The 15,978-nt window shown below is 40.5% G+C and overlaps 1 protein-coding gene across 4 annotated transcripts in view; it reads left to right on the top strand.

The window, feature by feature from the left end:
• The window catches only part of ARFGEF3 (ARFGEF family member 3), a 166,723-nt gene that overhangs the window by 32,558 nt on the left and 118,187 nt on the right, over window positions 1–15,978 (top strand). For all 4 annotated transcript variants that reach the window (XM_057311016.1, XM_026504890.4, XM_057311015.1 and 1 more), the window contains exons 3-4: window positions 9,523–9,604; window positions 12,874–13,005. In XM_057311016.1, the coding sequence (XP_057166999.1) occupies window positions 9,523–9,604; window positions 12,874–13,005 (214 nt within the window). The remainder of the gene's footprint in view (window positions 1–9,522; window positions 9,605–12,873; window positions 13,006–15,978) is intronic.

Raw genomic sequence — 15,978 nt, 5'->3', positions numbered from 1 at the left:
ATTTTGACATCACAACAGCGATTTTTATATTTCACAGAAAAATGTTACTTTACTTTTAGCCCTATAATTTCACTATCATGGCATTTAAATGATGAGAAGTCATTATTTAAAAAATGTGTATATCTATATTATTTGTGAACTTTAACAGGCCAGTGAGTTCTGAATAAAGCATAAATCACAGTTTTGTCTCAATGTGACCATTTTAGTTTTGCCTTTTTAAGTTACCTGACTTTAGTTACATAGACTTTTCTGAAAGATATTAATACCATTAATTGTTAATTTTCAAGAGGTAGCTACCTATTGGCATAAAATTGTCGACACATAAAAAAGATTATGTTGTGGTATTGTCCAGCTACTTTTTTTCTTCCCTAAGATTTGAATATTTGAGTTAGAAATCCTTTCTGTTTTGGTGGTTTATTGCTTTTTACCTCTTCATGGCAGAGATTCTGGGCAGAGTCCTGCCTCTTGATTGCCAGTTGGAACGCTTCCATCATAAAAAATCATTAAGCAACAAAATGCACGTGGTTCCGTGTTATGGCGCGGGGCAGAACCGTTCCCATCGGGAGGTTTCATGCTACTGGTATATTTACATGCTAAGGCTGGAAGTTTGTGGGAAAACCTGTCCTAGAAAGAAGCAAAATGAAATTAAGCATACTTATTTTAGATTACATGACTAAGGTAATTATATTTTAGGGTCATAAGCAAGCCTATTTTCAGTCAAAAAGACTTTAGGGAGAAGAAAGAATTCAGGAAGTGTTTGAAGGATGGTAAAGGAATGTCTTAGAGGAAAGGAGAAGGGAAACTATTCCAGGAATGCGGCCTAGTTTTTGAGACAGAGGGAAGGGTGGTGACTTGACCGACTTTCAGAAGTTGGCACAGCAGAAGCTCCGGAAGGATTAGATGAAAGCTGTTACGGGAAACATGGCCATTCAGGGTCCCTGGCCAAAAGCTTTGAAGGAAAATGAGAGGGTGTTTTTGCTCGTGGAGTACAGGGCTAGCTCCACTTTTTATTTCTAAAGGTAATATATTCTTGAAAAATTTTTAAATGTAGAAACATATAATAATAAAACCAAGATTATCCATATTCCCAAAAGGCAGAGAGAGATTCTGGATGTGTTCTGAGGAATTTCTTACCAGACTCTCTCTCCTCCATCCATTCTATAATTGTATGTAATGGTTTATTTAAGAGGGGGGCCATGACATGGTATATATTCTCCATTGCATTTTCATTTTTAAATTTTTTGGCATAAGATTTCAAAGCACTTTCCTGTGTCAATGAAAACTTTCCAGAATACTTTTAATTATTGTCTATTATTCCCTTCTATAAATGTGCCATGATTTCTTTAACTTTATTTACATTATAAATAAAATGAGAGTAAAAAGTCTTTGCATCTAAAGCTTTGCTACATGTATAACGATTTCTTTAGAAAGGTTTCATGGAGTAGAAAATCCTCAGCGAAAGCATCGTCACGTTAGCAAGCTCTTGACAGCTATTGACAAATTATTTTTTATGGAAGTCTTAAAGAATAAACCTTTTCATAGTGCCACAGGAAAGGTTGTATGAGAAATTGCTAAGCGTGTTGGAGGCGAGAAAGAGTTTACAGTGTTACCCAGTGGAAAAATGTACAAGTCAGTGTGTAAATGGTTGACGTGGGAGATAATGTGAAGAAATATAAGGTTGGATGGACAGGAAAAAAAGGAGGCTGGGCTGCTTATTTGTTTTTCATGAAAGGTCCTTCACAGGCTTACCGGGTGTAAAATGTTTAACTCAGTCTTGGAACAGGGTTTGAGAGCAACAAATGGTAACCCTTAAGGTCACATGCTGTGGAGGAGCTTGAGTTCACGGCTCCCGTTGCTCCTCTACCTTTTTCCGGGAGTGAGTTTTCCTCTGTTGTCCTCTTAGTCCCTCATGGATAAATGCCGATACTTTTTGTCCCTCCTCATTGGGTTGACATGAAGCTTAAAGTAGATCATGTGCCTCAGCTCTTAAAGTGGTGCCCGGCACACTGAAGGCTTTACTAAATGGCCTTTCTATACTTGCGTGGCTCCTCTCCCGTGTATCAGTTAGGGATCGTCTGGTTGACAGTGACCGAACACGCAAGCCAAAGAAAAAAGCCAATATGTTGTGTCCAATACCATGTTTGTGTCAGATGGGAGGGAGAAGGCCACTTGCTTTGGTCTTTTTATTGGACTCACTCATCTTTATAGGCTCAGCTGACTTTAATAGCCCTGATGCTAACACTTCTCAGGCATTTTCGTTCTTTTTGATGATCAGAAGGTGAATTGACACTTGTACCTATCTTGGACAGGAATGATGGCTGCTTTTCCGTCTGTAATGCCCTGAACATAATAAATGCTCAATAGTTGCGGAAAAAATGAATTCCAGAGCAGCCTCCCTTATGATTAGTGCGGACTTCATGTCTCTTTCCCTCTAGAAATTAAAATAACAACAACAACGACAACAACTTTAGTGTTTTTCTACTTGATTACCAGAATGTATATCTTATGGCAGAAGTATTAATATTAATAAACCCAGATTGTAGGGGAAAATATCAAGCCATAATGTGTCTTTAATTTTTTTCCAAAGATACATAAGTTCTGAGATGTCATGTACTGCATGGGGACTATAGTTAACAACACTGTTGTATATTTGAAAAGAGTCCACTTCAAAGTTCTCATCACAAGAAAAAAATTGTAACTATGTGAGGTGTTAGACATTAACTGAGCTTATTGTGAGGTATACATATACATCAAATCATTATGTTGTACGCCTGAAACTGATATGTTATAGGTCAGTAAGTCACAATAAAACTGGAAAAAGGTATTTTCAAAATGAATAAAAATGTGCTCTCCTTAATCAATTGTTTTCTCGACCTGTAGTGTTCTGTATTCTAATATACTGTAAGAATATTAGATGAAAACTTTGAAATGAGAAAGGTAAATGGGTTTACCATTGTCCCATCACAATAATGTAACAATATTTTTGTGCGTTTGTTACTTTCTATTCTTTTACAGCTTTTTTTCTTCTGAACTGCCTTCTTTTGTTAAAAAAAAGATGTCAAAACGAGCTTGTCTCATAGATGTTAGAAAAATATGATTTTCAAGGTAAATTCTAGAACAAATTTAACCTACCTCCATACATATACCCATCTACAATACAGTAGGAGTCATTAGACCTATCAAATAGCAAAGGTTAAAATCCAGATAGTATTTACAAGTTTTCAGATGATTTATAAGCCTATTTAAATGCCTGTAGTTGTCCTTTCATTAAAAAACAAATCAATTAGCATTGTGTGGCCCATCATGTAAAAGGAGGCATTCTTTATGGACAAGAAGAGCAGGTATAATTCTATAAAGAATACATGGACTGAAATGGAGCACCTAGGTGGCTCAGTCAGTTAAACGTCCAGCTCTTGACTTTGGCTCAGGTCATAATCTCAGGGTCATGAGATCAAGCCCTGGGGGTGGAGCCTGCTTAAGATTCTCTCTCTCCCTCTCCCTCTGTCCCCCACTCCCCTGGCCGCTCGTGTGTGTGTGCACGTGCGTGCTCGCACGCACACACTCTGTCTCTCTCTCAAAAAAAATAAATAAATAAGAATACATGGACTGTTGATGTGAGTACCAGTAAGAAACGGGAGAAAATTAGTTCCATATTTAATATTTTGCCTGTGTACAAGCAAAGGCACTCACCGTTTTGAGCTGAACAGAAAACACGATGGTTATTTTTGTAAGGAGCCAATGGCTTTATGGCTTTAAAAAGATTTTGTTCAGATCATGCAAGTATATTCTAGAGTTATTATATAAAAATTGGTACAAATAGAAAGTATAAATAAACAAGATTCCCCCATGCCACTATCTGAAAACACCCATTGTCAACATTCAGTTCACTCTTAGTACCTTAATTGACTCTCGTTGCTATCTATCCCTCTGTACTGTTTGGATGTTTTTGTGTACATGTAAGCCTTTTATAATAAAAAAAAAATAGTGAAAATAAATATTTTGAGGGAAAATATGAGTATAACCATATTATATAATTTGGGATTTTTAAAATAGATTAAGTCATATAAAATTCCTGATATTTAGCCCTTTCCAACCTGCAAAAATGGCAATTTCATGTGTTCAACTTAATAATTGCAGTAGGCTTGCTTAGAAATCTTGAAAGCCTGCAGGAGAGAAGGAATTTTATGTTGTTCATAGTTGCATTCGTAGGGCTTAAAAAAGGTTCCTGGAGGGTGAATCTAATCTTTGTTATGAAATATAGAAGGATTGATACTGATAAAAATCATTTTATTAAAATAGAAGTGAAAATCATAAGAAAATAGAAACCTTTTTAACAGCACCACAGAGAAAGTCAATTAAGGAACCAATTTGATTCCAGTTGGTTCAACAGAATTGGCTCTGGTGAAGCTTAGTCAATGAAAATTCATCAGTGTCAATACAAACAGGTTACAGCCTCAGTATTCATAAACACGAATGATAAAGGCCCAAGTGTCATACATGGGGGGAGGGGAAGTGGTGAAAAACCTGAGCTCAAGTTGGGAAGGTCTGTGGCTACTACAGAAATGGATGGCTTTAGCTTAAACTCAGCAACTGGTTTTAAAGCCACATTTTCCCATTCACCCAAACTGTCTATACCTTGTCATAACTACATACCAGCTGTCAAATATAATGCATTGCTTCATTGATTGTCACTCAAAATAAGATAATTTACATTACTTGTTTGATGCCTGTCTCCAGTCTTTTAACCTGGGAGACATTCAAACTGCTATCTTTTTTTTTTTTTTTTTAGATTTTATTTATTTATTTGAGAGAGAGAGAGGGACAGCACAAGCAACAAGTGGGGTGAGGGGCAGGGGGAGAAGCGGGCTCCCTGCCAAGCAGGGAACCCAACTCAGGACTGTATCCTGAGCCAAAGGCAGCCGCTTAGCAGACTGAGCCACCCAGGCGCCCCCCGAACTTCTATCTTTAAAGTGGTATGTCTTACACCACATTTGGTGGGGAGCTGTCTCTGGTGAAGGCATTGTGGAGGTCTAGGCTATGGGTTCTGAAGACACATGGTCCAAGTTTAAATCACAACTGTTTCATTTACAAACATGGGACCTTGGACAGGAAATCTAATATCTCTTTGTCTTGTCAACAATTAAATCTCTACTTTCAAAAGTTGTAATTAAATAAATAGTAAAGATGAACTTGTGATCATGGGCATTTGCACATCTGATTTTCAACCAGAGCCATGGTTATTATATGAAACATTTCAGACAGTTATTGAATAAATGGCCCAGATCCTAGAATCCTAGAATTGGAGAGTGTCAGACCTTCCAAATCTACAGTATCTCTGTGCGTTTTTCCATGTGGTTCATCAAAGAGAAATTAGCCCAACATTCAAGAATTGATTTGGTTTTAACTTGAAGTTCGTACTGAGGTTGGTATTGAAAGCTAATTTTTGGTAAATCCTGACTTTCCCCCTATTCACCCATTTTAATTTCCCTGTGTTCATTGCTATCTTCCAGCCCAGTAAAACTAGTCTTGACAACACAGTAAAGGAAATAGGTTTAGTCTCCTTGACACAACCAGACACAGTGTCACAGGAAGATGTGTTCCTCATGCATATGCAACACTGCTAATTCTTCTTTAGGAAATAATCACATGTCAGGACATGAAACCTGAGGCCACTGCCCTTATTTAATTAGGCAAGAGGGAGCTTGCACATGCCTGTGCATAAAAAATAATCGCTTAATGTAACTGAATATTGATATTTGGTATGCCCTTTTCCCAACGAGACAGCATCTAGAAAGATTGAAAGATGATTTATTCTAATACAGTTTGTGCAAAGGGGACTGGGTATGTGCCACCTTGCAACTTCATTATAAATTTCATCCTGAGACCCAATTAACAGGCCTGTTATTCTTTTATTAAAATCACTTAAAAAAACTAAGGCAGCAAGAGTTTTTATGGTACCACAGAGCCAGCAATGAAATCAGTTGTGCCCGTGAGCTTCTTGCATTTTCCATGTGTTCCTTTCCTGTTGAAGTCAGGGGCTGAGGCTCGTGATGCTAATGGGGCACTGCTGGGTCTGAGGGGAGAAGAGCCCTCGGATCCTGAAGAGAGTCTCTCTCTCTCTCTCTCTCTCTCTCTCACTCACACACACACACACACACACACAAAACCCCCTCTCTGCCCCAGGGCTCAGCAGAACATCACTTCAAAGCTTATCCTTGCCGAACTCGAAGCCCAGTCAGGGAACATGTCAGTCTTCTCTGACCCATCACAATTTCTGCCATGTTGGGTGGGGTCCTTTCCCTTGAGGTCAGGGGCTTTTAACTTGGGGTCCATATGAAGTTGACGTTTAGGGGGTCATGAGTCCCCTGAAATGATTTCTGTACTTCCCTAGGAAGAGGGTCGTGTGCCAGATATTTTATGTTCATGATTGAGAAAAGGCTAAGAAACAGATCTATTCTAACTTTGCTTTGATCTTTTGAGACCAAAGGGTGTTGGAAGGAACTTGGTCTTGGGAGTCAGATAGATTTCCTTGTGGATTGTCTCCAGTAGATTTTAGCTATGTAGCCTTGGGCAGGCTACAGAACCTCTCTGAACGTCCAGTTTCTCAAATATAAAACAGGGTAAAAATGCCTATTTTAATGTTGAAATGACAGGTACACTATACAGAGAAATAAGTGCTAATTTTATTTTTTTCTTTCTTTCCTTGAATGAAATGAAATCAAGTATTTGTTCAGTTCTGTTTTTGGCCAGATTTTTCTAAACACCCATGATGGTGTCTTGCTGGCACTCAAATGTTGTTTGGATAGATGGTTGAATGGATGGAGTGCTTGGCTTAGTACCTAGATGAAACCTCTGTCTGCTTTCTCAAAACACTTATTTTCTAAGAGAGATCTTGGTTCTATAAGATCTCCCTCTAGGAGAGAGTTTGGTTCTGTCAAAACCCTTAGCTCCCTCTCTTGTGCAAAATCTTTCTACATACCATGCCAAGATTAGATCTTATTATCCTGTGTGGCAAATCATGATCTGTGCTGCCTTTCTCTGTATCAGGGCTGGGCAAACTATAGCCTATAGGCCAAATCTCGTCTATTGCCTGTTTTTGTAAATAAAGTTTTATTGGGACATAGCCATGCTTATTGATTTATGTATTGTCTATGACTGCTCCTGTGCTATGGCAGAGTCAAGTACTTAGGACAGAGACAACATGAACAGAAAACCTAAAATATTTATTATCTGCCTCTCTGTGGAAAGTTTTCCAACCCCTGATATATTATTTGTACTCCTTACTGCAACCCTGCAGGACTGGTCATCAGATGCCCTTTTTATGGATTGGGAAGTAAGACCCAACAAAGTTAAGCATATTGACTGAGATCATACAATTTATAGTAAGGCTTTGAATCCAGGTCCATGTGGTTCCATAGCCCATGTTGTTTCCACTAAACACTGGCATCTTTCAATTCAGCCCACACCTAGCCGAACCACGTACATCTTTCAGTCCTGTCCGGTGACCATGACTAGCACAGGGAGCAGGCCATTCAGTGGTGTCCCCTAGAATCATGGTGCAACCTGGTGGCCCTGGCATTTGTCCATAACCTGGCTCAGGTCTGCAGTACAAATCAGTACAAATGTGGAAGTAGATGAGGAAGTGGAATGAGGATTTCAAGGACTATTTCTGGGAAGACGGCAGAACGATATGAGTCTGTAGTTGTTTGAATGCAAACATAGTGTGGCTTCCCAAGGGTTGGGAGGGTCAGCATTTCCAGAGTGTCCTTGTGGCTGCCGAATGTGGCCTCCACTCTCTTTGGGGCCCTGGGTGGGCAGTGTGTGCTACTTGTGCATTTTCAGCCCAGGGCCACTGAGCAGAGACTTCCCTTCCTCCAGGCTGTGAGATCGTGAGGGTTTGGGATCTCCATACCTGTTCACTGGTCCTGCGCCTTCACTGGCAGATCTGACTCCAAATGTGAGCTGAAAGTTCATTCCCATTGAATGAATCTTGATGGAAATTTGATGTTTCAAGGGTTTGCAGATGAGATTCTGTGGTTCTTCTGTTAATTCTCCATCTGCCTGTTATTTCTACTGCTCAACATTCACACTTCCAGTTAATTGTTCTGGCTAATAAGCTGGTTATGATTAAAACAAAAAAAAAGAAAACTTGGAAACAATCAGCCACTCCTGCTTTAATTGACTCCATAGCAGTGTTTGCCTTGGGATGGTAGTGAAGTCGGCAGTAACGGTACGGTGACAAAATTCCAGCCCCCCAGCCGGAAGTAACACAGTTGCGTAATTTATCCACCTGTCGCAGGATGTGTCTAATGAAGAATGGTTGCAGTGTTAATCGATTGTCACGTAAAAATGGCTATTGTAGCATTGGGTTGGTGAGGGGAGAGGTGAGAAGGCCTGGGAAGGCTCATGTTCTCTCTGATGGAGTCTGGCTTTGTTCTGTCTTTGTGGCCAGCAGTAGGGAGGGTCTGTGACTCTTGCTTCATCTGTCACGGAGCTGCTGATGGAGGATCCATAGGAAAGCGGCAGAGCTGCAGGGTGATAGGAAGGAATCAGAGCTATAATTAACTTGCTGTTTCATTGTGTTCTACAACAGTGACCCGTATTTCTCCAAAGACGAAATCTTATAGTCTCACCCTGTAGCTTTCATACGCCATGAATCTCTCAGTTTATGCTGAAAATAGAAAACAGATAAAAATGAGGTTGCTGTGGTTTAAGTGGGGGCGGGGGAACCTGGTAAAATGAAGTTAAACATTCCATTTGTTGTGCCACTGTAGCTCCAGGGGGAAATAAGAAGTTGATTAAAATTCTTGGATATTGTTTAATTATTTAGAGTGAATGTTCTAACAGAAAGATTTTTTTTTAATAGCTCTTTTGGTTTATTCCTAACATATTTTAGTGCCCAGTTATTTTTTTAAGCTTTAAAATATCCAAGGACCTCTCCACACATCTTTTTCATCTCTCCCATGGCACCAGGTACTTCTCATTGGTCAAAGCTGCTGATATTTATATTCTGCCTTGGAAACATGGTTATTGGGAACCCATCACAAAATTCAGCTCTACCTGTTGGAGACTAAAAAGCAAATTTAAAAATTTAAAAATTATAAATGATTGTTGAACATTTTGAATTGGCGAGAAATTGACAAGTTAATAGAATTTCAATTTATGTTGATGAGGCGGAGTAGTAGTAATGATGCATTCACTTTGTAGGTGAGAGAGAGGTGTGAGCAAGGCACGCGCGTGGACCGGTGAGAGTCCCGCCATGTAATAATTTGTGCATCAAAACAATTGGTTGAGGGTCCTTGTGTTGGCTCTTCCTGCAGCCAAGGCAAGTGCTGATATGCTGTCATTTCAGCACAGATTTTTTGCTGTGTTTTTTTAAAGTCCATGTGCATTTTTATTATCAGTTATAGTTTTCATGTGTGTGTGTATCACAGCATTTGGGAGTGGGTGTGCATAAGGCTGTATCACTTGACTGCCAGCTTTGCTGAGCTCATACGTTGTCCTTATTTATGTGTTTGCCAGGGAGAAATGCTTGCTTCCTCTCCAGTTGGCTTTGGAATCCAAGAATGTGAAACTGGCCCAACATGCCTTGGCAGGAATACAGGTATGGTGCGACCAGGTGACAGAAATTGACAGGCTACTTTGGCATTGAAAGAGCAATTACTTCACATTTTAAATGCTAGCTGTTGATTGAGCTAGGACCACAATTTGATTGAACTAGGTAATAACCACAGAGGAAAACAGAATTTTCTTATATTTACCAGCATTTCTCTGGGCGTAGGATTAGCTTGTTGAGCATTTGTCGTCTGACACTGATTCCCAGCTGAGCTCATACAGAAATGAAATATTTCGGGGGATGTCCAACTTCAGGAGGGCAGAAGATCCCAAGAGAGACACCTCAAGTTCTGTACCAATCAAGATCTTATGTACGCTCAACATCTTTGGTTCTGTGTAAGGAGAATTAATAGTAAACCGGAAAGATTTTGTCTTGTTATCTATTTCACAGTTAGGTGGGTGAATGAATTCATGTGTTTTGTTTCCAGAGCAAGAATGGGAGGAAAAAAAAAAAATTGGCCTAATCAGAAAGGTCAGATTGCTTGGACACTTTCCCTTTCTGAGCGTTTGTTCATTTGTATTTTACACCGTATAGAATAGGTCTAATTCCAACAATGCAAAGGTGATGACTATATAATATATTGACTTTGAAGTGGCTTCGTTCCTAAGTGACAAGCCCGTGGGGTGTATTCAGGGTGGCCATGGATTGGTGGCATTTGTCAGATGTCTTTTCACATTAGCATGTACTATTTCATCCTTTCAGTGTTTTTCTCATACATACAAAAGAGAATACTGTGGCTCTTCTTTCTCCAGTGGATTGAAATTAGAAAATATGTTTTAATGTGCATTAACGCTGGACCTTTTTAAACATTGTCGGTGTTATTAAAAACTCTTTGCTTCCTCCAGGGTGACTGGGCCAACCATGAATGTGAATGGGAGTTTGTTTCGATCTGCTATGTATGTTCCCTTTTCTCTAGTATTGTACAGATTTCCCTTTTTTTAAAAAAGGATGTATTTATTTGTTTATTTGAGAGAGAGACAACAAGAGTGGGGGGAGGGGCAGGGGAGAGGGAGAAAGAATCTTGAGCAGACTCCCCGCTGAGCATGGAGCCCCGGGTGGGACTTGATCCCATGACCCTGGGATCATGACCTGAGCTGAAATTAAGAGTCAGCCGCTTAACTGAGTCACTCAGGTGCCTCCCATTGACTTTTTTAACTCCCAAACACTCTAAGCTTACAGAACCATGTTTTCAAGGGCTTGGTTATCATGTTAACTCCAGTGACTTGATGGGCGGTGAGTTTTTCTCTTACCACCCGGTTACTTCCCCTGAACTTTCACACTCTTGTAGGGCTTTCCAGCCCTTATCACTTTAAGTAAAAAAAGATTGTATGTAAGCTTAACTCTCGGGTGCCTGGCGTGCACTGCGTGATAGTGAAGAAAGTCTCTTTTGAGAGGCTGTAGACAAAATGTCGGGGAGTCCTAAGGAGGTTTGAAATACTTGTTTTCTTTCTTTTTTTTTTTTTTTAATGATTTTTTATTATATTATGTTAGTCACCATACAGTACATCCCTGGTTTCCGATGTAAGGCTCGATGATTCATTAGTTGTGTATAACACCCAGTGCACCATGCAATACGTGCCCTCCTTACTACCCATCACCGGTCTATCCCATTCCCCTACCCCCCCTCCCCTCTGAGGCCCTCAGTTTGTTTCTCATAGTCCATAGTCTCTCATGTTTCATTCCCCCTTCTGATTACCCCCCCTTCTTTATCCCTTTCTTCCCCTTGAAATACTTGTTTTCTAGATCTGCAGTGACATTCCACTAAAAGAGGGGGCCCTTACACAGGACGAATCAGAATTCCAAAAGTTCTTCATGGCTGCAAGTCTACGCTCAATGCGACGAGGACAGATTTAACAGGGATAAATATAAAATCTTACACAAGGGTCTCAAAAATTGACGGCCTCGGGACAGAATGGGAAGAATAGCTTAATTGCAGCCCTTGTGAATGAGAATTAGGGATTTCAGGGTGAGTCAGCATAGAATGTACTGTGACTTACAACTAAGCTCATTTGATCTGAGAATATAATTAAAGTTATGCATTGCTGTTTTTGGGCTTTGGGTTTTAGGCAATAAACACATTTAATTATCTCACATAACTAGAATTCTAGAAGCAGGCAGTTCTAGGTTTGGTGCGACAGCTCAGTGGTACCACCAAAGACCCCATTTATTTTTGTCCTTCCCTTCTGCCATCTTAAACATTTTTAAGATGTTTTTTTAAAGAGCAGTTTTAGATTTACAATAAAATTGAGAAGAAGGAAATTTCCCATATGCCCCCTACGCCCACCCATGCCTAGCCTCCTCTATTATCATTCACCAGAATGGTACATTTCTTACCAAGGATCAGCCTACAATGACCTATCTTAATCACCCAAAGTTCATAGTGTACCTAGGGAGCGCTCTTGGTTGCATTATTTTTTAATGTCAGACCACCCCTTAAAGTGTGACATTCACTCTGGAGGCCACATTTTAAGCAGGAGAGTATCTGTGAAGCTATCTCGCACCAGGAACGTTTGAAGATGCCTAAGGAGGTTTAGTATGGAGAAGAAAAGACTTAGGTGGACTTCACAGCTGACTTCTGATATTTTAACTTAGTCCTTGTGGATCCAGGAAAAGATGAAGGAGTAGGAGCTCTAGGGAGGGTTTTGATACAATCTAAGACGGAATTTTATAAAAAATGAGAGTTGTCCCCTCACAGAAAAGAACTGTGAGATGTAATATCTCCTGAGAGACCTCATGAAAGTGAACGTCATCTCATTCTGGTTTTTGTGGGATTCATTTTCTGATGAAAATGCATTCAGATTTGTGAGTACATGAATACTTCTTGGGTAAATGACAGTTCACGTTAGGAAGTAACAAGGTAAATATCCAAAAAATGACCTTGTTGTCAACAAGACCTTCTCCTTTCCTGTGACAAAGCTACGTTCGGAAAGGGTGTGTGTGAACGTGACTTTTGTAAGGCGCTAGATTCCCCTGGGCACATTCATCCTCCTTCTCCACCGACCACATAACCTTTATGGTTGCCATGTTGTTCAGAATGAATTATCTAATAGCAGCAAAAAGTCTTTGCCCTAACTGTTTGTGAAAGGTTTGACGTGTTTTTCCTTTTTTGTTAGCGCATAGCATGATTTCTTTCTGAATGGCCTCCATCTACGTGGCTCCTGGGTACGACGTGTTATCCTCAGTACATACTGAGACACAACAGACTAAGGCAGCAGGGGAAAGCCTATCTGTGATCATTGCCTTGTGCCTCTTTACAGAAGCTTCTGTCAGAAGAGAGGTTTGTATCCATGGAAACAGACTCTGATGAGAAGCAGCTGCTCAATCAGATCCTGAACGCTGTGAAAGTGACGCCGTCCCTCCATGAAGACCTGCAGGTGGAAGTGATGAAGGTTGGTTTGACGTGGCTGCCTGTTTGCGTCACTGGGACAGGAACAGACTGACCCCCTCCCCCACCTCCAGCCCCTCATTATCTTGGAAACGCCTCTGTATTGTGGTCATGCTGGCTCCCCCTTCATTTGGAATGTATGGTTATTCTTGCGTATGATCCCCGAGAATTACCTGGATGGTTGAAGAGAAATGACAACTAGGGAAAAAGCTAGAATTTCAGTAAATCTGTATGATTTTTGGCCTGATCCCTGCATATCCAATGTAGTTAGGTAATGTATTTATCGCTTTTTGAGAGACTATACGTGAGTAGGTCCAGCGTCGGGTAGATCTGGTCATTCTGGGTATTCGGCCGCCTGTTTCTGTTAAAACAAAGCAGTGACCTAATGATGTTTTCACATATACTAAGGGTTTTAGAAATAGTCGGTTTAGGGTCAGGAAGACCATCCTTGGGAACCACACCAGAATCACATCTTTCTTGTGTGTCCTCAAATTATGGGAACCTTGTCTCCCACATTCCAGTTACCACTTTGGGGGATGGCATCTCTCCCTCCCCTTTCCCTCTGCCCCCCCCGCTTGGAGGATCACCGTGATAGGGAGCCCTTTATGCTGACTCTGAAACGTGTCCTATCCTGTGAATGAACCGTGAGTTGAGCAGAAGAGGATTGAAATCTCTGCCCCCGAACAGCACCTCGGTCAAAGCAACACAGCTGGAGCCACTGGGCTGGCTTTTAATAGCACCACCTATTCATTTTCTCCTGGAGCAATAAGTATAGAAAAATACTTAAGAACAGTTGGTGTCCTATAGTGGTTGATTTCTTCCGGGAAATGCACTGAAGGATTTTTGTCTTAGATAAGAGACTTCACTCCTATCGGTTTCACTTTCTCTGTTCAGAAAAGCTGATTTCAGTCATGACATTTTCTTAATGCCCTGGGCCTATCCATAGCCCCTAGTTGGTGGGTAATTTCAATGCAGTGATGATGAGCTGAGACCCTGAAGCCAGCTTACTCACTTTCTAGTTGGATGTCCTCAGGCAGATTCCTAAACCACTCTGTGCCTTGGTCTCCTCATCTGTAAAATGGGGGAACTAGTAGCACCTACCCAACAGGATTGTTGCAAGGATGAAGTAAGGGGTACCTGTCAAGAACTTAGCACAGTATCTGGCATAAAGCAAGTGCTCTCGGAGTGTTAACATATGCCTACTGCTTCCTACCTGCTGCTGCTGAGTCATACTCTCAGTGGGCACGTCTAGGAATAACCTGTAGTTTTTTTGAAGATCATGTATTTGAGAGAGCAAGAAAGAGAGCACGAGTGGGGGGGAGGGGCAGAGGGAGAGGGAGAAGCAGACTCCCCACTGAGGAGGGAGCCCGACTTGGAGCTCAATCCAGAACCCGGGATCATGACCTGAGCTGAAAGCACATGCTTAACCATCTAAGCCATCCAGGTGCCCCTAGGAATATTCTTAAAGTAAACCTTGAGAATCCCCGAGCTAGCTGATCTTGAAGATCTCATTCGTCTTGAACTTTCTTCGATTGTGTAATGTACAGGTTTGCCTTGTCCTCTGACATGCGTTTGGCAGCTGTGCGTTCATAGGAGCTGAAGAGTAACCACTTCTAGAACTTATTTTACTTCTCCACTTCCTCCGTGCCGCCATTGAGAGAGACAAGGCCCGCTGCCACGTTAACCACTTTTGTGGCTTCCAAGACCAGTCTGTTGAGTCGTTCTGGTATTATCAGGTCTCCATATACTGGAGGGTGAGCTGTGGTGTCACGCAGAGACACACACCTCGCAGACTCACATTCTTCTGGAAATTCTCCCAGGAATGTACCTTTTTGTGGAATACAGGAATTTGTATTAAAAATTACAAGGAGAAAGTACCTATTCATCTAAAAGTCTTGGAGAAGCAGGATGTTTAATGGTTATGTCAACAGTTAACACCTGTTTTGAAAACTTAAGCCTGCTTCCTCGTTCCAGCCCAGCAGTGCCTTCTGCTAGCCTTGCTGAGGACAGGAGTTGACACATGTTAACTCTACTTGAAATCCTGGAAAGCCTATCTTAATGGACTTTCTAATGACACCATGATAGACCATTGGTATTCGTCGTTAATGCCTGGGAAGAAATCAGGCATTGTCAGAGAAAGAAAACAGTTATTTGGCCTGCAAGTCTTTAAAATTAGATTTCCACAATGCTTAAAAAGAGAAGGGCCTTTGCCCTATGCTATTATTTTTAACCATTTAAACATTGGGATTGGAAAAAATATTTCAGTTCACAACAAACCTAGCCTTCAGCTAATTTCTTTTATAGTATACTTTTATTTTAGACCAACATTTTTAGCCAAGCAGCTAGAATATGAATGACGAGATAACTAACTATACCTTAGAGTGATATTATTATTATTAGCATCAAGTGGGACTTCAGAGCTGGTGGTCTGATTGTGAGAGCCCACAAGGGAGAACTCCATGATCGTTTCTTATTTCTGACATTTAGATTATTTGGGTATAAAGACGTATCCAAATTATAGCATTTCTGGCTTAGAAGTAATAATGGTGTTTATACTATTTCTCTATGCAGGAAGAATTTCTGTGATAACTTTAGTCACCTTCAGAAGCGTGTATCCTTTTACCTTGGATGCTGTAATACTTATAATGGGCCAACCAAAAATTCCCAAATACACCCTTGTTTTGTTAATATCATTACCACATTAAGATGATTTTGCCCCTTGTCCTCCCCAAAATGATATTTAACAGAGAATTGCATGAGCCCTCAAGGAAAGGCTGGATTCCCATTTCATATGAAGGGTATATTTATTCTTGGCTGGATTCCCATTTCATATGAAGGGTATATTTATTCTTGATGCTTCTATATAACTCATCCTCATGATAAATGATCTACACTAGGTATCTCCTGTAAAAATCCTCTAGTCGTTTTATATAAATATTTTGTAGGTACTAGAAAATCTTTTAAAGTGAGATATGGT

The sequence above is a fragment of the Ursus arctos genome, unplaced genomic scaffold, assembly GCF_023065955.2.
Source record: "Ursus arctos isolate Adak ecotype North America unplaced genomic scaffold, UrsArc2.0 scaffold_13, whole genome shotgun sequence".
Taxonomy (NCBI): Eukaryota; Metazoa; Chordata; class Mammalia; order Carnivora; family Ursidae; genus Ursus; species Ursus arctos.
Note: the sequence above shows the minus strand (reverse complement) of the source record. Positions and strands in the feature narration are given on the sequence as shown.